Source organism: Gossypium raimondii, chromosome 2 (assembly GCF_025698545.1).
Source record: "Gossypium raimondii isolate GPD5lz chromosome 2, ASM2569854v1, whole genome shotgun sequence".
Classification (NCBI taxonomy): domain Eukaryota; kingdom Viridiplantae; phylum Streptophyta; class Magnoliopsida; order Malvales; family Malvaceae; genus Gossypium; species Gossypium raimondii.
Genome location: NC_068566.1, coordinates 12053969 through 12080102, shown reverse-complemented (window position 1 = coordinate 12080102; position 26134 = coordinate 12053969). Strand labels below are relative to the sequence as shown.

Sequence of the window (26134 nt, the reverse complement as noted above, 5' to 3'; positions counted from 1 at the left end):
TATTTGAACTTAGGTCAAATTAAGAGCTTTTGTAAGCTCGATTAAGACTCGAATTTGGTTTTTAATCATGTTAAACATAGATTATGAATTGTTTTGTTGTTTTAGTGATTAGAAAAGTTAGAAATGCATGCAAATTGTTCTGTTAATTGTTGTAGCAACTTGTAGATCGAGTCTAGAAACTGGATTGAGTGAGGGGTGTTACAAAGCTGGTTTGTGATATTTATAACAATAAACCTTTTATCAAACTCACACCTGTGTTTTTAACTAGATGGATCATTGTTGTTCCCGGCTTTCAACTGAATGACCTTCTTTATTATTTTTGTACCATGAACTGCTTCAACTGTGGACTCGAACGTATTTGAATAAAACACAGAACCAAAATTTATTTACTTTACTTTCAGTGGGAAAGCAAAATTCTCTATCAATAGAGATCGGATTGTGATTCCGAAAAATAAAATTTATTTTAGAAAATAAATTCTCACTATTTTCGGGTAGAATCAATATCTCAAAGTTTTGTTTCTAGCCTTACCAATGCCATCTATTTATAGAGAGAGGAGGTGAAACCTTTGTTTAATTGTAGAAGTTTATTTCAATAGAAAAAAAAAATCTTAATTTAACTGGGATTAGGTGGTACAATGATGATGATCTCAGAGTTTGATTGTTTGAAAGCATACAACTCATGATGTTGAAACAATGATGATCTCAAGTCTTAAGGATCATACATACAATTATCACCATGAGAAGTGTCGTGATTACTACATAACAAGCCAAGAAGCATTCTCATTATGGGTTATTCCAGTATATTGTTCTCTAACATATACTTATTTGTTGACTTGATATTGCATATTCATAACAACATTTGCTATCAATCAATCACATATTAGTCTCAATGTATTATTGTTGTCCAAACCCACAATAATACTTGACTAAAGACATTTAAGAATGATCATTCTTAGGACTTTATCATTATACGGTTTATTTAACACAAAAATAAAGACTAAAAACAATAATGACAATGTCTTTATTAATAAACTAAGTAAATATTTATTATTACAATCATCATATGATTGGTATTTTGGCATACTCCAACAATTTCCACCTTCAATCTCTCACTTTTCAACAAGGGCTTCATTGATTCTTTGGAGAGAAAATGGCTAGAGATAGAAAGTTTCAATAAGATAAGAAATTGTGTTTTCCTCAAACATGCAATTGGACACATAGAGGTGACCCAACCAAAAACTTTAACCCAAGCATCAATCATAACACCCCAGTTAACAGCCGCTTGATTTATCCAACCAAGCTATAAAGACCTGCAATTTCAGTAAACTAGACCGATAGAGTTAAATAATTAACTTCAATGAATAAGTGAATAAATTTGGAAAAAGATATAAACCTTCAACTAAAGCTAAATCCACCAGATGGAACCTTAACTTCATTTCTTCCAAATTGGAAATTTTGCTGAATACCATCACCAGGAGCTAATGTCTCTTCATCCTCCTCCAAACAGTAAGTCTTAAGAATCTTAACTGCCTTCTCATAGATCTCATTATTGTCATGACTCTCTTGTAGATTTTCTATATTTTCTAATCTCTCAGCATTAGATCAAATAACAAAATACTCATTATTTTGTTAACAATTTCATCTATTTCTACTATTAATTGCAAACATGGCGTGTCACATATGCCTCATGTGGATGTGGTAATATTTAAAAAAATTGAAAATCCTAAAGATAAATAAATTTTTTATAATTATTTAAAAAACACCTTCAAGATGAATCATTGACATGGTTTTTCAAATAATTATAAAATTTATAAAATTTAAAATTTATTTAAAAATTATTAAGAATTATAAGAAGTTATAAAATTAATTAAAAATAAAATTATTAAAACAACAACTAGAATGATTTGGACACATTGTTGTTTAGACTCAAATGAATTTGGACAAGTGCTTGTCCATATTCATTCAATAATTATAGAAAATTTTCTAAAATTTTTAAGAATTAAACTCTTAATAATTTTCTATAAGTTTTAAAAATTTATTTAGTTTTAGGAATTTTTATTTTTTAAAATTATTTTTTAATATGGTAAAATGTCACATCAGCATGAGGTACACGAAGTACACGTGATAGATCATGTGTCGCTGTTTGGTTACTTCGTTAGTCATTTCATCACTTAACATTAGAAATAAGTAAAAAAATTTAATAGAATGATCATTTTGCTCTTTGATCTAATGTAAAAGGATTAATTTGTTTTTTTTTAGATAGGGCAAAATGCAATCTAACTCTTAGTACAAGAACTTCTATGATACTTTTACCATGTTAGATTTTATATGTTTTTACAAATAAAAATTAATTTCACTTTGAATATTTTATGTCATCGTTTAATGGTAAATTTTTAATAGGTAGATCTTTTTAAGGGGAGGGGATTAATTATTTATTTTTAAGTGGAAAATGCAATTTTTTTTTAAATGCGACTTTTTACAATAATAAATTTCTAAAATTTATCAACAAAACATAAGTGATCTAAAAAGAAAAACAGCCGGAATTGACAGCGTTACCTTGACCACGGTCCCAAACATTAACACCTGTTCTGGCAACCACGCGCAAGGGACAGACAAATTTAACAACCTGAGGGGTCTGTGAGCCTAGCACCACGGTGGTACGCCTTCGTTCACAAATCCAAAATCTGTATTTGCCCTAATTCAATCCCTATTCATCGAAATTCAACGATTCCCTCCTTTTCAACGCCCCTTTCTTCATCCAACCAATCAACCAGATAGATCCATCTTAAACCTCTCGATTCAAACAAAGAATTTGAGGGTTTTACCCTTTTTTTCCCCTTTAATTTTTCGTAATGGATTCAAGCAGGCGAGCGGTGGAGTCGTACTGGAGATCGCGGATGATTGATGGAGCAACCTCGGATGAAGACAAAGTAACGCCCGTTTATAAGCTAGAAGAGATCTGCGAGCTCTTGAGATCGTCTCATGTTAGTATCGTTAAAGAGGTCTCTGAATTTATACTGAAACGACTCGATCATAAAAGCCCCATCGTCAAACAAAAGGTAATTCCTTTTCAATTTGCTCTCAATTTTGTTTCAATTTGGTTAAATCTAGTCAATTGTAATCAAGTTGTCGTTTCTCTGGGGAAATTTTCCTGGGAAAGTTACGAAGTTAAAGTTTTGAACTCAATTTAGTCATGCAATCAAGCAGTGAAGTAACGATCGGAGAACTTTAACTGAGGTTTTTTGTAGTTAAATATCTGTATCAAAGCATTACTTGTGTTTGTATATAAATGCTACTAAAGCAAAAGGCTATTAACAAAACAAGGAGAGGAGCCTAATATTCTCCGAAGGCGAAGAAGTTTTTACATGTAAAGAGTCTAAGTTACCAAGTGTTTCTATTATTATGAAATATCAAAACATGTTGATACTCAATTTGTAGTGGGACTTTTACAGGCTTTGCGGCTAATAAAATATGCTGTGGGAAAGTCTGGTGTGGAGTTTAGGAGAGAAATGCAGCGGAACTCTGCAGTGGTGCGTGAGTTATTCCATTACAGAGGGCAACCGAATCCTTTGAAGGGGGATGCACTCAATAAGGCTGTTCGGGACACAGCTCATGAGTCTATTTCTGCTATATTTGCAGAGGAGAATAATGCTAGTAAGCCTCCTCCTGCAGACGACCTTAACAAACGAATACAAGGATTTGGGAACACAAACTTTGAAATGCCATCTGATGATAAGAAATCATTTCTAAGTGAGGTGGTTGGCATTGGAAGTGCTTCCCTCAAGCAGGGAATCAGTAGTTTCACTCAGGGCCATTCACTTAGAAAGAATGATAATGGGAACAACAAAAGCCCTACACTTCGAAGGTCTTTGACTAAAGAAATTGACCATTCTGATAGGTATGAACCTGTTACATTGCATACTGACACTCAAAGGGTTTCCGGTAATTCTGCTAGTGGACCTTGGGGCCAGGATTCAATAGTATTACAGACTGAAACAACAAATGGGGAATCCAACTCAAATAATGAGAGTAAAACTCGTGAAGAGAGATTGTTGGAAACCATTGTGACATCTGGCGGCGTTCGTCTCCAACCTACTCGAGATGCCATTCAGGCTTTCCTTGTGGAGGCTGCAAAGCTTGATGCTTTGGCTTTAAGTCATGCCCTTGAATCAAAGCTTCTATCTCCAATGTGGCAGGTAACTCTCTGCACCTATCTATCGAAAACCATAGGGGTGGGGAACTTGGCTCGAACCTAAACTATCTACCCAAATCAGTTTCACCTTAATCACTTTGCTGTACATGGAGGCACACCGTACTTATTACATGCCCATGTATCGGTGATAATTCTATGTTGACTTCTTTCCAAAAAAAAAAAAAACAAAAAAGAATGGATTGGAATTTTTGTGCTTTTAGGTATCTTTTAACCTTGACCAGAACTACCGGTGACCAGGTTCGCATGAAAGCTGTATGTGTGCTTGAGTCCATTTTGAGGAAAAAGGAAGATGAGCATTTCTTAGTTGTGGCTTCTTACTTTACCGAGAACAAAGAAGTTGTTTTGAGATGTTCTGAGTCTCCCCAAGCTTCCCTCAGAGAAAAGGCTAACAAGGTAAATATCTCAGTCAACCCTCTGTTTTACTTTTAATCAGAAAGATGAAAATATCATTTTTGTTATGCTTTAATGCCAGCCCAGAGCATTGTTTTTGATTGCATGCTTGTAGGTTCTTTCTCCTTTCCCCCTTTATTTTATGTAGCAACTACAGTAAGTTCTCATCCTGTAAACTAGTGTCATGGGAAATAAAGGAAAACTGAACTAATTCCCCCTTTATTTTATGTAGCAACTACAGTAAGTTCTCATTCTGTAGACTAGTGTCATGGGAAATAAAGGAAAACTGAACTAACTTATGCTTAACAACTTGCTTTTAGCGATATGGAATTTTTTTTTTTTTGAGGTTCACTTGAAATGTTATTTGTGTTTTGGTTTCATGATAAGTGTAGGAAGGCCAATTGAGTTTCCATCCTGTTTGAGTTCATTAAGGTATTACATTTATTGATGGCATATTTATGCAAATCTAATGTGTTGTTTGTTGGTGCTTCTTTTAAATAATATTAATTAAAAAATCTAGGAAACTACTATTATTTATTAATTAAATTTTGGTTGCTGCTTCATTTTTTCCCCTTAAACATCAGTTCAGAGAATTAAGACCCTTCATATTGATTAGTCTTTTGTTTCCTCTCCATTATTATTTGAGGACAGTTTCATCTCTACCTTTTCCTTGAACCTACAGATTGAGATATTTTAAGATGGCTCTCAATTGATGTCACATTATGTTTCAGTTCCCTTGTTTTGGTTTCTCTTCAGCAAAATGACAGTAATCATGATCTTCATATGATATTGTACTTCAATCTTTATTGCTTTAAATGTTATGATCTATAGTGCTCTATGACTTTAAAAAGTTATTATTTACACTGAATACTAATTTAAAGCTGGTAGGATACAATTTACTGAGTTAATGACATAGATGCCACAGTTGACATATATATATTTGCTTATTAAACAGGTATTAGTCCTTTTGAACGGGGAACAACCTGGTGGTTTGGCAAGTACTTCAGAAAAGTTTTTGAAAGCTGAGACCACACCTGTTCAAATGCCTGACCTGATCGACACTGGTGATCCAGATGATTACAATGGACTAGATAGTTCCACAAAAGATCAAAATGATCAAAATACTGCAGTACGGACAGCAACACCCCTTATTGATGACTTACTTGGAGATGGTATTGGTACTAATCTCAGCACCAGTGAACTGAAAAATGATGATGATCCCTTTGCAGATGTCTCATTTCACACTACTGAGGGAAGAGAAAATGTGGATGATCTCTTCTCTGGGATGAGTGTAGATGACAAGTCAGCTATGAGTGATAATTGTGTGACTGCAAATGAAAAATCTGAACTAATCGATATCTTTGGGACCAATCCTGCAGCTCCAATTGAGCCCGCAAATAAAAAAACTGATATTAATGATTTGATGGCTGGCTTGTCTATGAATGAGAATCCACCTAGTTTGAAGCAGCAAGGAATCTTTTCTGAGGCACACCATGAAGATATATTTGCCGATGTCAACGCTCATTCTAGCTATCAAGCTTCTAATGATGCTTTGAGTGGTCTTCTTGGTTCCCAAGCCACTGGGATGAATTCAAACACAACGTTTCGTTTAGGGAACATGCCATTTGCCATCCCTCCTGGATTAATGTTGAACCCAGCCTTATCTCAGCCAATGAATTATGGTGCTATGGGGAGTTTCTTTGCTCAGCAGCAATTGCTTGCAACAATGTCCAACTTACAACACTTTGGGAATCTTAATGCACAAAATGCTGGCTTCAATAATGTTTCCAGTGGATCTAATGGAGGGTCACCTCTCCCAGATATATTCCAGTCAAATTTTCCAAGTCAAACACCTAGTTCAATGATGAACAGTTCAAAGAAAGAGGATACCAGAGCATTTGACTTCATTTCGGTGAGTTTAAGTTCTAGCATATATTATTTTCAGATAGTCTTGTACCAATTTCCTCTACACATGATGAGTTATATTCTTGAAGTAATAGTTCCACTACTTATCAAAATTTATGAGGTCCTGCCTGGAATTACATTTAATAGATATGCCAGCCCAATAGGATTGTTTGTGGATTACACCTACAATAATCTTGTATCTGGTTTCAATCTGGCAGGACCATCTTGCAGCTGCTCGTGATCCAAAGAGGACAGTGTAAGGTTATTGTGCTTGAATGGACCTGTCGTAGAATCTCAAGGGCACTTCAATGATGGTAAATATTCTTTTGAAATAATGGAGCTGTGATGTTACATGCATCGTTACCGTTTCATTGCATGTAATATAACTTGAGGTGGGGTGGGGTGGGGGGCATCCTTAAAAAGAATAGGCTACTTTTGGGCTTGTTTTGTATTTGAGATGAAAGAAAATTGGGAAAATGTTGTGCAGTTGCGGTTACATGTTTAAGTTTTCAAAGTACTCTTTTCTATATTTTTTTAACGAACATCTTGTAATGGACTTGTAGAGTTGTTGTACCTCTAGTCTTTTTGTCACCAGCTCCACTAGAAATGCTGTGTTAAATGCAAAGGGATAGAAAAAATCAATAAATGTTATTTGCTTTATCTGGTTTACATTTATATTGTAACTCGGTTAATTTAAGCAGTCATCTTTTCAGCAAGTTTGGGTTTGAATCTGTACACTCAGAACTGAACTTTTTCCTTATTTTTAGGCTACCATTTTCTGCATTAAAGAAAAAATGTTCATTGGCAGGTCTTGACATGTTGATTAAAGAACAATGTAAACAGCATCAACAAGCGCAACTTAAATGGTGATCCCATTTTTGTGTCTAGAAATGAGAAGGAAAACAACATGAAACTGGGCGAGAATGATGATGCTAGCTTAGTTAAAACAACCGAGCCGAGAGTTGATGAAACAATATTAGGCTTAGTTTGGATGGGCGGTGTGTTTAGCTCCGGTGAGGTTAAAAACAGCGGTGGCGGTGTGATTAGTTACTGTAGCGGTGAGATTGGATACTGTAGCGGTGAGATTAGAAACAGCGGTGGAGTGTGTGTTTGGATTCAAACGCTGCTGTAGCGGTGAGGTGAAAATAGAAAATGACCTTCAAGGACATTAGATTAAAAATGATATATAATAGAAGTTTTTAAAATTATTTAACAATTACAAAATTAATAAATGATTAAAATTTATTATTAAATATAATTTAATAAAAATATGTAATTTAATAGAATATATGAATTTACTAAAATTATAATATATAATATTATAAAATATAATTTAAAATAATTATTATTAAATATAATTTAACAAAAATATATAATTTAATAAAATTCTTAGTATTAAATATTTTTATATGAATTTACTAAAATCATAATATATAATATTATAAAATATAATTTAAAATAATTATTATTAAATATAATTCAACAAAAATATATAATTTAATAAAATTCTTAGTAATAAATATTCTAATGATTGTATCAACAAACTTCATAAATTTCTTCTATCAAATATTAAAATATTTGAACTTGACTTTGAATATTGATTTTATGATTGTTACTTTACCATCAAGAAACCAAGTTCAATTTACTTAACAACATAATGAATTAGGGTTTTTCTTCATATTCCCAATTATGTATTCCATTTCTGACCGTAAAGTACTTTTAACTCATCTCATCAGTAATTTTCTGTCCATTGACAAATTAGGATTCTATTGTTTGTGCATCAACAATTTCAAACTCTAAAATTTAGAACGTAAATTTTATTTTCTCAATTTCAATTTTGTTTCTAGATTTGAATTGCAGCAAATTTGGTCTTCAATGTTGTTTTCTTCTTTCATTTTAACTTCTTCTTTTTTGTTATATTTTCGTAGAAAGATGAATTTTTATGATTAAACTTTTAGACATGTTTATTTTCAATTTTTTCCACGAGCATTTAGATAAGAAAAATATTAAAACTATTCAAAAGTTACTTGTTTACTTCAAAACGAAGCATATAAGGACTAAATTGCTTATTTTTATATTAGAGGACCCAATTTGCTCTTGAATTTCTAATAGTTTAACAAACAAAAGTCTTACATGATCTAACAAAAAACCTCTCCAACTAAATTGCACGCATAACTTGTTTAGCAAGGCTCATTTTGTCTAAAGATTGAACGGACTTGGATTAACAATTTATATAGATAAAATGTACTCTTCTTGTAATCGACTTGGACAAATATGAATGGTGGTCATCTTTTATAAATACAAATTTGTCATCACACAGGTTTAAAAGAAAGTAAAAAAAAAAAAACTGATCATTTCATCATTCAATTTTAAACATTTGAGAAAGGTATAGGTTTTCTGTCTGGCCATGATTCTATTTTCTCAAAGCACTTGACAGGTACCAACCCATCAAAACCCTCAGTCAATATCACTTTGTTGTCTGAAATGTAAAGCTTCATGCCTTCTGCAGTCATCAAGAAAACAAGCGAAGACAACTTAAGAACCGTAGTTTGGCAAGAACAAATCAATATATGTTCGGCCACGACTCTAAAGAAAAGTGAGAAAGATGACTTGCTTCTTTCATGATTCTATGAACCGAAGCAATAACTGCAAGCATGCTTACCTTCCAAAGCTTTTCTAACATCAAGATAGATCAAAACGTTTAACATCTCGTCTCATACCTGAAGAGGGTAAAAGAACAAATCATCATAAGCCCTGTACAGCATTTAGATTCACTAAAACTCAATTTATGTCGATTAGTGCTTGTCATTTCCCATTATCGCTTAAAATTCACATTATATATCGGCATCTTAGTAATCCCCTTTCATAATCTTTAGCATGAATCCTATAGTGAAATGCAGATAACAAGCATAATAACACCCCTAAGCAGTTTGTCACGTATACCGTGCTGGCATATTAAAAATAGAGAGTAAAATGAAGGAGTTCGTATGTCAAAGTTCAGAGGAACAGTAAAGAGAAATTTCATGATATCTCACCACTTATCACTTCACCGTCAGTCGGCAAGCCACTTGAAAAGTGAACATGCAATCTTTTCATGCGCTTCAAACCCGACTCCAAAATTGATTCCAAATTCCTCTTATAGGTTCCATGTACGCAAACAATCATCTCAGGGAAAATCAAGAGGATTATGCAAAATAAAAGGCATAAAGAAAGTCCATAAATCTAAGAGACATGATGTTCTTACATTGCACTTCATCAGCTGAAAGGATTTGTTTTAATAATCTTTCGGACTCAACTGTCTGCCAACGTGACATACAATATCTTCCTTAGAAGTGCATAGACATAAATAAATATGCTCAAAACAATAGCTAAAAATAATCTAAGGTGACAATTCAGATAAAGCATGAAGAAATTAATAAATGTTTAAGAAAGATTCATCACCATGACGGTGTGGCCTTGGTTTGCACGTATCAGAAGCTCCCCGTTTTCCTCAAGAAGGCTAAACTGTTGTTTATTATCTTTTCTGACAGCCTACAACCAATAAACATAAAAAACCATGAAATTTCTGTTGGCTGCAAAACGAACATTTTCCTTCTCATGATTGTTTATACACCAACATTTTGGAGACCAAGAATCTAAATTACTACTGGTAACAGCTCAAAGATCACTTATAAGTAAACAACAAATAGTATTTAGCTCAAAGAAGGAAAATGTTTATACATCAACAGCTCAAAAAACATTTCTGAGGCAGTGCATGAACTGTTATCTTTCTCCTCCTGAGTTCGGCACAACTCATCTGCTTCTTCCCTGCATTAGTAAACTGATCACTTAATTTGCTTATATAAAATTCAACATGCAAATACATGGATTTAGCAGCACTAAAAGGAATAGAATTATGGAATAAGAAAATAGTAATTTTTTTGTCGGCATCATCCAGCTTTTGCTTTTGAGCATCGTCAGCTGTTGACTGCTCACTAGGCGATGGATACACTGGAAAATTATTACCGAACATAATATTAAGTTGCTACCAACTATGAATTCAGTCAATTGATACAACAGTAAGTCCACATATTCTTCAGCAAAACAACTGCACAATATATTTGCTACTTGAAGAGATTTATGTGCTTCACCTCATTTCTTTCCCATTATTTACATTTTAGAAAAGATTTCCATTCATTTCCTCGGCAGGGGTTTCATTAACATTGTCTTTTACAAAAACTAGAAGTTTTTCATAAGAATTTCACGACACTACTTATTAATGTATTAGATGCTCAAAGAAAGAAATTGCATCAGTTGCTAGTTTCAACTGCCTAAAACCTTATTAGCACATTCATCATAAGAAGCCTTCTTTTCTGGAAAGATTACTGAATGCAAAACAATGATCTGAATTTATCTGTAGGACTATTTTTGAAATTTAACCAAATAACAGAAGGGTCATCAAAATAAAATGAAAATTTTAGCAAAAACAGACCCTTTGGTTGCGTCCTCTAAGGTATACAGCAGTTTCATGGCATCGGTGTATCTCAATTCACCAGTAATAGTTTAAATCTGCAAAAGGAGAAATGCATGTTAACCCGTAAACAGTCACCACCATCACCTTGACCAAACTGATTTGCAACCCAAGGGGAAGGGGAAAGGGAAGGGGAAGGGGAAAAGGGAGAAGAAGGGTAACCAAACATCAGAAGAAACAAAAGAAATAATATGGGTAAAAGAGGAAAAGAAAAAGCAACTGGAGTTGCTAAAGTTTTACCGGACCAAAAATCTCCAGTTGATTTGAGGCTAACCAGCGTGGTGGAGGCTGCTTCTCACCGGACTGGCATGCTGAACCAAAGGGCTGACCAGTGAGGTTGCTGCCATTTCCCCTCCCCCCAACTGCACTTCACTGGTATGCAATGACAAACCAAATGAGCCCTTAGTAAATTAAGATTTCAAATTCCTCAATCCTAGAACTTCAATTTAGCATACATGTATTGATTGTAAATACGATTAAGGGAAAGATGAATAAATGTTGAGAAAGTTGGTTAAATTACCCAACGGTTTCTTTATACATTGAGTTAACTTCAATCTGTCATGTTTTAGAAAATGTTGATGCTCTCCATCTCCGATTGCTTCCTAAATCCATATGACCGGCCCAGCCATTAAGTTCCTAGACATTGGTGACGATTGGGGGGGGTTATTGTTGTTGTTGTGGTATAAGGAGCATTGAAATAAATAAGCATATTTGGACTACGATCAAAAGAGTATAATATTCGAAGCACATTGGTCTCTTTTCTCCGTTTCAGAATTTCGTTATTACCTTGAATTAGTTTGACTTGGTTTGTCAGTAGTATGTCAGAAAAAATTCCTAATTCATTTGTAATTTGCCAAGAATGATTTTGGTCTAGCCCTTTTCTTTGTTTATCAATCTGTAAAGTTTGATCTATTGTCCACCCCAATTTTTAACTATCGTTGCTCCTCCAAAGATTCAGATTCATTCCCTTTAACCATGTACATACAGAGGTTCCAACCAATATCTTCCCTGATTTCTTCTTCAAGAAATGCCATGTTTCCTTTGTTATTAAAGGAAGCCATGATTACGGCGTACCAATCGTTGAACCTACTTAAAGGCACCTTACGGGTTTGGGGTTGACTTGTTAAAAATAACATCATTCCTACCCTTCCATACTGTCTAGAGCATGCACGTGAAAGTCATATAGAAGCTCGTCGCCTGTTATGGTTGGTTCACAAGAATGACTATGCCATAGCCATTATAGCCATTCATGCCTTATTCAAAGCATTGGAACCCATTCTATTGTTTTGTTTACTGTAAAGCTTATTCAGTTGAACACTCATGACAGGCTAATGCAGCAAAAATTGCTGAATAGCCATTCAAGTCCCCCAATAAATGGCTATTCATTGTTTCCTGCAAAATCATCTTATAAGGATTTTTTTAGTTTCGTAAGTGCTTTCCAACTCCGAATGGAAATCCCTTACACTGTGTTTGGTTCGCCGTATTACCCAATCCATTACGCCCCGATTACGCGCGTATTACATTACGCCCCTATTCCGGCGTTTGGTTCGCTGTAATAGGTATTACGCGTATTACATTACGCCCTAATCCCCAAATTCTGTGTTTTCCAATCCTTCCCAAATCATCAGATTAGCTATTACGTCCGCCTCCCTCCCCATCTCTCTGCTTTTACCCTCCTCCCTACCCGACCCTCTCCTCTTCCGTCCTAATCATTTTCTCCTCCCAGTTCCCACTGCTTCCGTTGATTATTCTGTCGTCATCGTTTCTTCTCGTCTCGGCGTCTAATTTCCCTTCCCTATTTCCTCCTAACCCTATCTGTGCCGCACACCAAAACTCTCTCTTTTTCTCTTCAATATATTCACAAAATTGGAAATTCATGATAGCTTAATCCATTGAAAAAAGAGTGAAGCGTTTTTCGGGTCATCACGTAGGATCCAATATCCGGTGAGTTTTAATTCTGACCTAAATTAATCTACCAATTGTAGTACATGTATCTCAATATTTTTCCCAATTGTAAATAACCCCTCTGCATGCTTTTCTCTTTACAAGTTATTTATGTATTGGTTATGCTTTCTATGTATATAATATCAAATCATGAATCCTCTCTGGCTTTGGCATTAATTTGATGATGTTATGCAAGGGAAATCTTGTGTAAATTTCAAAGTGGTCTCTGGGGTAGTATTGGGAACTCTATTAGACTACATCATGTGAAGCTGGTTGTGTTGTTGTTTTTAAGCCTTTTTGGTAGCAGTAGTTTTTGTTTTAGAAGCCAATGAGACCTTGGTTGTGTTAGCAAGGCATTGAGCGCCCATGTTCTTATTTAGAATGGGTGCCATCCTTAGCTTACATATGCTAGTGACGAGACCTGTATTGCACAAGTTAGGATGAATAGAGCTTCCTTTTTTAAACTATGTGAGATGTTAGAATCGATAGGAGGATTGAAGTCGACAAGGTTCATGCTTGTTGACGAGCAAGTAGCAATGTTTTTACATATCATCTCCCATCACCTGAAAAATCGGGTTATCAAGCATCACTTTAGAAGGTCCGGGGAAACTGTTAGCAGAGCATTTCATAGTGTTTTAAATGCTGTCATACGCTTGCAAGATGTGTTATTTAAAAAGCCGGAGCCAATTATAGCCGATTCTTCTGACAGAAGGTGGAAATGGTTTAAGGTATTGGACTGAGTTTTATATATAGCTTCAACAACATTTACTTGATTTAGATTTAAATTAGTATTCTAACTCAAGGTTTTATATCATGTGATATAGAATTGCTTAGGTGCTCTTGATGGAACCCACATCAAGATTAGGGTGCCAACAGTTGATAAACCTAGATATCGAACCCGAAAAGGTGATATAGCAACAAATATGCTAGGTGTTTGTACACCTGAGCTGCAATTTATTTATGTTCTTCCTAGTTGGGAAGGTTCAGTTGCCGATGGACGGGTTCTTTGAGATGCCATTAGTAGAAGACATGGATTAAAAGTTCCTCATGGTAAAGTGTATAGTTATAGGACTTTGAATTCGTGGCATTTAGATCAAACTTTGTGTGCTGAATTAATCATTTTTGTTAAAAAAATTATTTTATAGGTTGTTATTATCTAGTTGATGCTGGATACACAAATTGTGAGGGATTTCTTGCACCATTTAGAGGACAGCGATATCATTTGAACGAGTGGCATCAGGGTTATCAGCCAAGTTCTCCGCAAGAGTTTTTTAATATGAAACATGCCTCAGCACGTAATGTTATTGAAAGATGCTTTGGCTTATTAAAACTTAGATGGGGAATACTTAGGAGTCCATCGTTCTATCCTGTAAGGGTGCATAATAGAATTATTATTGCATGTTGTTTGCTCCATAATTTTATTCGAACCCATATGAGTATTGATCCCATTGAAGCGGAGGTGGGAGAAGGATTACCTACAATTAATGTGGTGGATGACGATGAACCGAATATCACAAATATTCATCCATCGGATGCTTGGGCTACTTGGAGGATGGAACTAGCCAACCAAATGTTCGATGAATGGCAAGCATCTAGAAATTAGTTTGTGAAACTTTTGTGAAACTTTTGTATTAATTTTTGTATTGTACTAAACTTGTTGAATTATAATATAATTTCTCCTAATTCAGCATGTGTTATAATTTTAAATTTTTTGTGGTATGGAGCTTTTGATTCATGATATTCAACTTAATTCCTTACATTTTATAAAGTGTTGACCTTTTGAATCATGATATTAAAAAGTAATTAATATAATTTGTTTTTTTTTGTTCTTAAGATCATTATGTCGGTGTTCCGAATCAAATGCTTCTTCTCAAGCTTCTCGAGGAGCCAAAAGAAAATGGGTTCCGAGGAAGATGCAAGATTAGTTTCTGCATGGTGGACTCGCACAATGTTGGAACATTTAATGTCGATACGGGTTCAAAGCTTGTTATTTGAACGAGTTGGAAAGAATGCTACAAACGGTTTTACCAAATGCAATGTTGAAGGCGAAACCTAATATTGAATCAAGGATTAGGTTACTTAAAAGGAGTGGTCAATCGCTCACGACATGCTTAATGGCCAAAACAATAGCGGTTTTGGTTGGGACGAGCATAGACAGCTCGTTGTTGCTGAAGATGCGGTTTGGGAGTCCTATTTAAAGGTAAGATTATTTCAAGTCTTTATTATATTATTTTTACCAAACTTATGAATAATATGATTTTCTCATTTTTTTAGAGTCACAAAGAAGCCGCTCAATTCAGATTTCGTACTTTCCCTTACTATGACCAGCTTACTACCATATACGCAAGAGATCGAGCAACTGGGAAAGATGCTCAAACAATTACCGATGTTCTTGAAGAAATAAATGCCGAGGTTGAACGTACTACGATATGAATGAAGAGAGAAACACATTCTATGATCAAGTCGACGCCTCTTTAGACGACATGGATGTTTCGTACGAATCCATGAGGAGATAGAGACCAAGGGGGTTCCTCATCTTCAAACAAGAGAAAGAAGAAATCTGATGCTCGTGATAATGTGTTTTCTTCATTTAATGAGGCTGCCACTTTGTTCGGGGACAAAATCCAGGCCGTTGGCGAGCAAATCAGTAGGAGTATTGCCTCCGAGGTGGTACTTCAGCAGAAGTCAGAAGAACATCAAAATATGGAAGAGAGAGCTTCAAATATATATTCAGCCTTATGGTCAATTGAAGGTTTAATCGACGATCAGCGGTATGATGCTTTGAGTAAAATTCCCGATCATCCAACTCAAATGATCGTTTTCTTTAGTTTACCTTCTGTTGCCCGATTGGAATGGGTCAAAAGATTTCTTTCTTACCATTAAATATCGATGTTCAAACTTTTTGATGTTGTAAAACTATATAACATATGGATTATAATGTACAATTTCATTTTCATCTAACATTTTCTTAATATAAGTTAATTATGTTCAAGTTATATATTGATTTTAGTAAATTCATATAATACCATTTTATTATTAAGAATTTTATGAAATTATATATCACTATTAAATTATATTTAATATTAATTATTTTAAATTGTATAAATTCATATAAGAAAATTTATTATCAAGAATTTTATGAAATTATATATTATTATTAAATTATATGTAATAATTATTATTTTAAATTATACAAATTCATAAAATATAATTTATTAGTTATAATTATTTTAAATTTTATTAAATCATATATTTTAATTAAAATATATTTAATATTAATTATTTCAAATTTTATTTTATAGTACCATATATTATGATTTGAGTAAATTTATATAAGAATATTAATTATTAAGAATTTTATTAAATTATATATTTTAATTATAATATATTTAATAATATTTATGTTAATTTATATTTTACAGTATCATATATTATGGTTTGAGTAAATTCATATAAGAATATTAATTATTAAGAATTTTATTAAATTATATATTTTAATTATAATATATTTAATAATAATTATGTTTAAATATGATTAAATTATTTATTATTGATATTAATAATCTTATTAAAATTTAAATAAAATAATTTACCAAAACAAATTTCGCTAATTATTAAGAATTTTATTAAATTATATATTTTAATTAAAATATATTTAATAATAATTATGTTAAAATATGATTAAATTATTTATTATTGATATTAATAATCTTATTAAAATTTAATAACAATAACAATAATCATTTACCTAAACAAATTTTTGCTAAGGGTATTCTAGTCATTTTAGTTTTTTCCATTATGCTATTACACCTCTATTACATTCAACCAAACACAGGATTACTATTACGCCTCTATTCCATTACATTCAACCAAACAGTTGATTTGCTTTTACACCTCTATTCCATTACACCTCTATTCCATTACACCTCTAATCCAATACACCTCTAATCCAATACAGCGAACCAAACGTGCTCTTAGTTTTCTCTAGTACTATTGTTAGATTCCCATAGCATATTGGAAGCCTCTCTAACCGAAACGATGTCGTCAGAGTCATCTTTCCATACAATTTTATTATTTCCACCAAACCAATAAATGGATCTACTCGAGAGATCCTTTCAGCTTTCTTGACCAAGTTTTCTGGTAATTCTATTCGCATCCTAACACTTCTCATGGCTATCTCTCCACGGGTTAATCAAGATAAGTGAGTTATTGAAACTCACCATATATAAATGTCAACTAGTATTATCAAAATGGTCAAAATATGTCATAAATCCCTATATTTTTCACAATTTAAAATTTAGTCATTGTATTTTTATTTTCAGGAATTTAATCTCTCTATTTTTAAATTTTCAAAATTCAGATTCAGTTGTTAACACTATAAATTTTTTATTAAATTTGTTGGTGTGACATTTTGAAATAAAAAAGTGTAAACTACATTCACAATCACCCAACTATGGTTTTTTTGGTTACCCAACTATGAAAAGTTATAAAATGTCACCCAACTATATTAGATTTTTGGGTATTTTCAATTTTATGGTAGCCAGTTGGTGACTAAAAATGATAAAATTGAATAGCTGCGTAATCATTGTATAACTTTTCATAGTTTGAGTCATCAGAAAATAGAAAAAGAAACCATAATTAGGTAACCTCTATTATAGTTTACCCTAAAAATATTCACTTGGTAGCTATGTAACTAAAAATTAGTGTAGTAATGGACTTGAATTTAATAAAATATTTTAGTACTGTTAAAAATTAAACTTGAATTTTGAAATATGAAATATGAAAAGTAGAAGAACTAAATTTCTAGAAATAAAGATATAGGAACTAAATTCTAGAACATATTTTAACCTATAAAAGTTTATCATCAAAATTTATGTTCGCTTCCTATCTTCATTTTTCGTTTAAATTTTGACATTCCTATCTTCATTTTATATATACTAGATTCTAATGTTTTATGCATTGCATGTTACTTTATATGTTTAATTTTAATTAGTTTTAGGTAACATATTTTTAATTATTATTATCTATCATTGATAATGATAATTTCTTTTAGTTTTAAATAATATACAAATTTGAAATTATATAAGAAAATAAACTATAATATTAATTTGAAAGAAAAAAACTTGTAACAATTATAATAGGTCATGATAAATAAGAAATATATTTAAACTAAATTAATAAATATATTTAATAATAGTGATTAAAAAGCAATTATTAAAATTTGACTTTATTTTCAAAACAAACACACAAAACGTTTTTAAGTCCACCAAACAAATAACACAAACAAATAAATAAAAAGAAAAAGAAAGAATTTTAAGAGCGCTTGCTTTATATATTATAAATTTTAAAATTTTAAAAAATCATAATATCATATTACCCCATCATCAATTAATAAAATTTTAATTACTCCCGATACCATTGTTTTCCAAACACGCCCGGTGCTATTATTATTCGAATATGATTCGATGTTGTCTTTTGAAGAACCATGACTTTAATTCTTCATTCTTTTTTATAATTCTAACTTATGTTAAAAATCTTCATTTTTCACTTGTAATTTTCTTAAATACTATCTAAATGGATATGCCTAATTACCGAATGCAATTTATAAAACTAAGCTTAAATTTTAATTAGTTTACAACTCTAATATTAATTAAGATGCTTAAAGTTCTATCCAAGTAATAATTTTATTTTGCATAAATAAACACTATTTAAAACAATATATTAACCCAAGGTAAAATTTTTAATTAATAATTATAATTATACTTATCATAGGTTTTTCCTATATTTTAGACTAAGTGTTCTATCACAGTAGTAAGTCTGTCATAAAATTAGCACAATCCTTTTAACTAATAATTTTAAATTAAATTATATTTATTTTTTCAAATTTTTTTCTAAATTGGTGCTTATTAGATACTGACATTTGAGAAAATAATCCTGGACAAAACTTTCTGAAAATTGTTAAAATAATACAATTATTCCAACAAACCTATATTTTATTGTTTATTTAATCTTTATGATATAACACTAAATACTAAAAATAATATATAATTAAAATTTAAGAAAGCCAATGAACTGAAACACTAAACCAAGCCAATGAACTGAAATACTAAACCAATCCTAACTTCAAATGATAAACAAACTTTATATTGGATACTCAAATTGCAAGTTGAAATGGGGAAGAAGAATGTACAATTTTGTAATTAATATAAATATTTGGATACAAATATGGATACTGGGAAGTATTATATACTCTCTAACCCCATTTCAATGAATTTTGACATTTGATATATAGTGGATTTCCGTAAGAAAAATGAAAAGAAAAATCTCTGTTATTTACTGTATAAAACTTTGCTCCTGAGATCATATCGAGGTTATCATAATCTATGCTTTGCATCAACATGATCCTCCACTTCAAAAATCTGACGTTTTTGAGAAGCTATACTGGCTGTTTTCTTGATGAAAGTATTGTTGTCGGTCGATATGCATTTGGATGCTGAATTATTACCAAAACCGAATCTCTGGAGCTTTCGTCTCGTACAGAAGTCGGCTACAGCAGTTAAAAGAAAAAGAAATGAGTTTTTGTAAAACACAAAGCTCTAAATATGGAATAATGCAGCGGAAAATGAAATGAGTTTCAAAGGTCATAGATGATGTTGAATCCGAGTTGCTTACCACACCGATGTGCCATTCATGGCTTTGGAACTCTCGGAATGTCGTTGCATCCATTTCCTGCAGTAGCATGACTCAAAATATTATCATAAAATAGAATATAATGTTGTAGTTTTCAAGACAAGTGTTATTGTTCCCTCAATCATTGACTCCTGCTTATGGAACGTGGTTCACTCTTATGAGCCTTGTTTAGTCGGACAGCATAAATGTTCTTAGGGTTTTACGAGAAGGTAAGTACTAGACACGCTATTGACCATCAATGTAGTTTCTAAAGATAAAATGATGGAAAGGGTAAAGCTTGATTGACTCGAATGATACACTCTGGGATGTAAAAGCATCATAGTAAAGAAAAGAGATATCAACTGCACGATGGATGTTCATCCAGGTTTCGAAGCACATAATCAACATTTATGACTAAATTCTCCGATCAGAAAGGGTACCAACAAGGATGTTATTTGATGATTACATCCACCAACTTTCAGATTAACATTTATAAACATGTTATTTCTTGGTCTTTGAAACAAAGAAAATTCGGAATGAGACAAGCTGCGTCAACTGATGTAAAAGTCAATTTAATAATTAGTTGAATGCAAATTAAGGTTTCAAATTACTCCGTCGACATGGAAACTAAATGCTATCTCTAGAAGAGTCTATTACACAAAGCAAAAATCTGTTTTCAAATAGCAAATTAACTTACTATACGATAGATCGGAGGGACCATTAAATCCACTTTAGATTTTAAAGTTGGCATAACCGAAAAGCGTGGTGCCAATTCTTGTGACCTAAAAGTCCACCTGCATATATAACAAACGGGAAAAAGCTGTTAAATATTGTATCAAAATGGCTCAACCTTAATGCCTAATCAATGGATTAAGCATTATCATATTAAAGAAATACTTTTGGTCAAAAAAGTAGCGAGTACATTAGTACCCGGAAACTAAATATTTCCAATGAAAGACTTGTGATTGGGTGATCCATACGTACCCAATGTACAAAAATATGCAGAATTGAGCCCATTCTCGAACCAGCAACCGGAGCCAGTAATTCTCAGAGGAGTCATCAATGTTTATGTATATCTGAAAATGAAAATTTCGAGCAATCATATCACTCATGAACTTATATATATGTCAAAGGCAGAGAATGTGAGGTTGACATATTCATACCACAATTTCGGCCATAGCAACTATTTGCATAGCACCCTGAAATTTCCTGCCCATTTGCGAACGAAGCTTAACTTATGATTTAGTTGTCACTAAAAGCATTCCATACGAGATTAAAAATTTTAAATAATGGAACCTACTTTAACATTCTGTACTTCATATAAACAGCATCGCGCATTGGTTGGACATCCTCATCCTCGATAAATGTTAACTGCTCCCGCAACACTAATAGATTTTGCGATATATGGTGAAAAATTACATAAAAAGAAATCATGTAATTAAGAAGTAGAAGAACCTGTAAAACGGTGCAGTAATACGTCTTATTAGTACACTATTTTGAGGATGAAATAAGCCAAAGTTACAGTTAGCTAGCTAGCAGAACATATATTACAAAATCAAGAAACTCACTGTGAAATAAGGTACAGAAGCTCGGTAACCAATGAGAGTCAAGTAAAATACACATCCAAGTGCGGCAGTAGTTCGACGCTCTGTTACCGAAAGGCGCTCGCAGGTGATGCAGTATCCATGAGAGATGAGCAAAAAGGAAACGAACGAAACTGTCTGAAAGAGCACTCCAGTTACATACACCCCGAAAGACATCCACAGTGAACATAGCTGAAGATAAAAGCATGAATACCTACAAGAATGGTCCCTTTGAAATCCGAAAAATAACTTTTTTCACAAAATAAAGAATGCAGTGGTTTCCTACTTGATAAGAACTACGGTCATGTCGAACAAATAAATATCATGAGCTTACTCTTTTTATGGAAACTTTCCATTGCCTCCACTATATCAGATGTTCATTTCATCTCTTTCCATGAATTCTCATTTCTAACTATTAGACTCGAAGATAAACTAACCAAGTGTTATTGCAAAATCAAAACTTACCAAAAAAGGAAGGATAGAGTGAGTTGCAAGGCTTTAATCAAGGGCACAGATGCAAGAGTCCATTGTAAATTATTTATCTGTTCAAGTGTGATAATAAGAAAACAATTCATAAGAAAATCCAACAATTTGTCATATTTGGTATCAAAATAGGAAATGAAAGACACAAAGGTTCCATTAAACGGCTTAACCTCGTAGAAAAGAACAACATAACATACTTGGAATTGGAAGGAACCTCCAAAGTTCAAAACCAATTGATTAAACTTTTAACTTTATATTTGAAAATAACTCAAGATTGAAATATTTACTGACTGCTTTCTTCTTTCATGCCGTACTTGTATCTAAATCATTAGAAAGAAAAATGATAGTAATTAAATAAGAAACTAAACCCAGATTTCTTATAGGAAATAAAAATGAAAAAGAAATAAGAGAAAGAAATAAGATTCCAGTAAAGGTGTCAGCTTGAGTGAAGCACTTACTAGTTTTCATTATCCATCAAATTATGAGATAAAAAAATAAAATTTTAAACCCCCCCCCCCGGCCGAAAAAAAGTTAAAAAATACGAAAGAAAAAAGAAAAAAAACCTGGAAATGGCGGTTTTTGTAAGTGTTGAAAGTCCAAGAACAAGCGGAGAAGAACCAGATGAAAAGGAAAGACAAGTAAAGAGCAGGCAAAGGTCGATAGGAGTCGTCGAGTACGGCATGATTGGACTCACCCATATCTGAGACGTTCATGATTGAAGGAAAAGGGAAAGGTTGGATGGGTATTTGGTTGTTCGGGTTGTGTTTCATTAACATCGATTGTTTTGTGTTTTACAATGTCGTTGCTTTGCTGCCTGCCTGCCTTTGTCCTTTGCCCTCTTTCCAAGTTTGGGTTTTATGTCTGCTTCTTATACTAAGCTGGAATTTTGCATTTCTTTTATACATTTCCTTTTTTTCTTAGATATTTTCTAACACTCAATTCTCTTTCCTTTTTTTTTTTTTGCCAAATTAATGGATTTCTTATTTACTCTTTTTTTAAAAAAAAAATCTTAAATATATATACTTATATTATGATAAATTAAGGATTCAAATGTTGACACAAACATTACAGATTGAATTTAATAAGAAAAGTATTAAACCCTGAAAATAAAAATATCATTGGCAATATATAAAAGATTCTTATATTTTTAAAGTTGTTAAATGTATTCAACTTTTATAGCAGCAATCAGTGTTTGTAAATTAAAAATAGGTAAGCTATTGAAAATAAAGGTGTATGAGTAGATGATAACAACTACGAAGACTTTGTTAATTAAGTATATTTTAAAACTAAAAATTAGGGCAAAGGTGGAGGAGAGGGTAGAGTTTTAAGTTTTAAGAATGTAAAGATGATGGGGCATTGTTTTTAGGAAATGAAGTTAGTGGTTACAAATGCATGTTGTTTTCATTCAACAAAACCACCTCTTTACTAGGCTACAATTTGGATGTACCAAATCATCAAAAACATTAATCTTTTTTAAAAATTTTGAAATTTAATTATGTATAAATACTCTGGGTGGCTCTCAATTCAAATTAAGTTTACTATCGGTAGACTAATTTCAATTTTATTTTGGTTATCATCACAAATTAGGATTATATTATTTTAATTGTTTAGTATACAAAATAAAAATAAAAATTTAAATTCAAATTCATAATCCCAATCATAAACAAGTTTAAGCAAAATCCTTGACATATTTCAAAATGACTCCAATTGCATCAAGCGTCTTCTTTGGTAGCAACGTGGAAAGCACCATTATGATTCAATTCACCCCCCTTTACGCTTATAATTTATTTCCTTAATGTTTTGTCCACCAAATCCTTTTTCTCAGGGAATGTTCACCAAACAAGTTGATTTTGTTTAGGTGACTGACTTTGACCTTCTTCAAACTATGTAATAATAATATTGAACGGATTTTTTTAATTATAAATTAAGAAAAATGGTTTATATTTGATGTATTATTTTACTGAATAAACAAAGAAGCAGTAGCAGCATTAGAAGATAAAAGAACCTGTGACTTGTTGAACTGATATCTTATATTTCAACTAATCCTAATCCATTACAGATATAAAAAAGTTGGAAAACCTTGGCATTATAAACATCATATTTTAGGGTAAAATAAAACATGAGGGGAGATTGACTTAAGAAATTTTAGTGGAAGGCATGGGCACTGCATATTGGTAGGCAGCCTATTGTTTCAACCACTTTGAGAATTAGATTTGATGATAACCCACCCACCATCCACCTTTAATCAAATCAATATCAACATTTTTAATTTTGCAAGTCCTTACATATGCATTTGGATTTATCTCATGGGGGTACATAGCTTATTGCTTACCAATTTTAGTGGGGAAATTGAAAATATATTTTTTTAAAATCAGATGAACCATTGAAAAGACAAAACAAAACATAAAAAGGATAATTTTTATTCAAGTTATGGAATTAGTCTCATTAATTTGAATCAATTTTGTTCATATATTTTATTGAAAGAGACAATTCTTGTAACAAAAATGATTTTGATTCTTTTTAGTGTGAGTTATCTGAAATCTATTTTATTGAAGGAGACAATTCTTGTAACAAAAATGAAAGCAGAAGAAAAATAAAGACAAATTAATAAAGCATTGCAGAAATTGAAAAGGAAAAAAAAGGAGATCAAAAGAACAGTCGCTTCCATACACCAAATCAACATCTTTCGAAACAAGTGAAACGGGGTGAAACTTAGCACCCTTCAGTCGAAGCATCAAAAACATCAAAGTCCAAATAGCTCATCAACAAACAATGTTAGTTCCTCAAAGAAGAAAAGCAATAAATCGGAACCCTCAATACTTAATAAATGAATCCTTAATAAGGTGGATCGACCCACCATCTGTCCTCGTCAAAGGTAATGCCGGTAAAAGATGACACCTTTTGTAACATCTCTTACCTGGTCTGACAACTGACATGGATGAGTAATATTACGATGACACTTTATTTACTTGAATACAATTTTCTTTTTACAAAACATCAATTTTGCAACTTAATAAAATCCTTTAATACAATTTTAAACATTTTAAATAATTTTCTAGGTGCTTGGACATGCCCAAAACATAAAATGGGGTCCCCAAGACTTAAAACGACCAAAAATACAAGTTGTACAGGTATAGTGGACAAAGTCTCAAGACTTGGCCTGAAAGTCTTGATACTTAGGCCATAAGTATTGAGACTTACCCTACTTACTGTAACTCTTGAGCTACTAACTTGAAAGATTTGATACCAGAAGGGCTTACGTCTAATAAGGTGTTAGTACATTGACCCCATGTTTTGGTACTTTCGAAGTCAGTGACCAAAAAATTTGAAATAGAGAAGACTTGTCTCAGTACATGGCCTCATGTATTAGCAAATCTCTTGATGTATTGATACATGCCCTTTATTGTTTCGAAATATTAAGTATTTGGAGCTGATTGTTTTAAAATTTTAGTACTTGTATCGGTACTTAGGTCTCAGGTACCTGCACATGGATCATTGTCTGTACAGTTTGGGTCTCATTGGTTGTTTCAAGGGCCATTTGAGTTTGTTTTTCTTCTATAATGATTCATTAACACTTGTATTAATTTATTCTATTGTTTAGCTTGATTAAAATATAAATTTTATGAATGATATGATATATGTTCAATTTGTTTGAATTGCTTCGGTAATGAATATGACAGCTTGTATTCGATCTTCATTCAAGTTAGGTGTAGGGTGTCATATTTTGGTTTTGGGAAACTAATTCAGGGGATTAGGGGAGAAGAAAATTTCATGATCTAAAGACTACAAATTGCAATGTTTTGATTCAAAACCATTTATACTTTATATAAAATAGGAACAAAACGATGTCGTTCACCTAATATGTAACACCCCAACCCGAGTCCGTCGTTGGATTAGGGTTACTAGGTATTACCAAATAGATCACAGCTCAAAATAGACATTCATTTCAACTTATGATCGTAAATTAACCCTATCAATACGTTTAGCCTGTTTAAATTTCAGATCTCAAATCACCCATACTCATCTCATTTGCGTTTAAAACCAATTATTATCTAAGCTTAAACTATTATATAACATATATCATGTATATTATAATTACTATGCAGTATCACCTAGCATATAAATTCCAACATATTCGGCTTAAATAACCTTAACAAATGGTCATGTATGAAATTTTTAGACTTCATAATCATGCACTCAAATCACAGATTTCATAATCAAGCCAAACCACATTTATTTATTTACTCACCTCATGAACTATTCAAATAGCATACTAATCAAAATTTAACCATTCACATGGCCTAGTAACGCATATTTTTACACAAAAACCATCATTACAAAAAAAAGACCAAATACACCACTTCATTCATCATGCGATTATGCACTTATGATCACTTTATTTGAGCAAATTTCTTTCACCTATATTGAAACATATCA

At 32.3% G+C, this 26134-nt stretch overlaps 2 protein-coding genes, 2 long non-coding RNA genes and 1 pseudogene across 5 annotated transcripts; 2 read left to right on the top strand and 3 right to left on the bottom strand.

Annotated features, from left to right (window-relative positions):
• The first annotated feature begins 2558 nt into the window (after positions 1 to 2558).
• Positions 2559 to 7716, top strand: LOC105788042 (protein MODIFIED TRANSPORT TO THE VACUOLE 1). 2 transcript variants are annotated; one of them, XR_001131796.2, is made up of 6 exons: positions 2559 to 3059; positions 3453 to 4196; positions 4451 to 4606; positions 5559 to 6515; positions 6727 to 6822; positions 7317 to 7716. XR_001131796.2 is itself a non-coding variant. In XM_012614721.2 (5 exons), the coding sequence occupies exons 1-5, from the start codon at positions 2853 to 2855 to the stop codon at positions 6766 to 6768; spliced, it is 2106 nt and encodes a 701-aa protein (XP_012470175.1). In that variant the 5' UTR covers positions 2559 to 2852; the 3' UTR covers positions 6769 to 7177. The 2 variants fall into 2 exon arrangements, 1 of the variants encoding a protein (XP_012470175.1); XM_012614721.2 differs by lacking the exon at positions 7317 to 7716 and having other exon boundaries at positions 6727 to 7177.
• Positions 7717 to 8779: 1063 nt separating this feature from the next.
• LOC105788044 (putative tRNA 2'-phosphotransferase) lies at positions 8780 to 10127 on the bottom strand (annotated as a pseudogene).
• A 199-nt stretch (positions 10128 to 10326) lies between these two features.
• LOC128032023 (uncharacterized) lies at positions 10327 to 11718 on the bottom strand. Its single transcript, XR_008192187.1, has 4 exons — positions 11539 to 11718; positions 11259 to 11390; positions 10980 to 11056; positions 10327 to 10498 (listed from the first exon to the last, which is right to left on the bottom strand). It is a non-coding gene; the product is annotated as an uncharacterized LOC128032023 (long non-coding RNA).
• A 2194-nt stretch (positions 11719 to 13912) lies between these two features.
• Positions 13913 to 14649, top strand: LOC128035637 (uncharacterized). Its single transcript, XR_008192193.1, has 2 exons — positions 13913 to 14012; positions 14108 to 14649. It is a non-coding gene; the product is annotated as an uncharacterized LOC128035637 (long non-coding RNA).
• A 4431-nt stretch (positions 14650 to 19080) lies between these two features.
• LOC105788043 (uncharacterized) lies at positions 19081 to 22561 on the bottom strand. The gene is made up of 9 exons (XM_012614722.2): positions 22261 to 22561; positions 21680 to 21756; positions 21200 to 21428; positions 20932 to 21086; positions 20795 to 20840; positions 20616 to 20707; positions 20329 to 20425; positions 19635 to 19691; positions 19081 to 19509 (listed from the first exon to the last, which is right to left on the bottom strand). Exons 1-9 carry the CDS (start codon positions 22471 to 22473, stop codon positions 19399 to 19401), a joined length of 1077 nt encoding a protein of 358 aa, XP_012470176.1. The 5' UTR covers positions 22474 to 22561; the 3' UTR covers positions 19081 to 19398.
• Positions 22562 to 26134: the final 3573 nt, after the last annotated feature.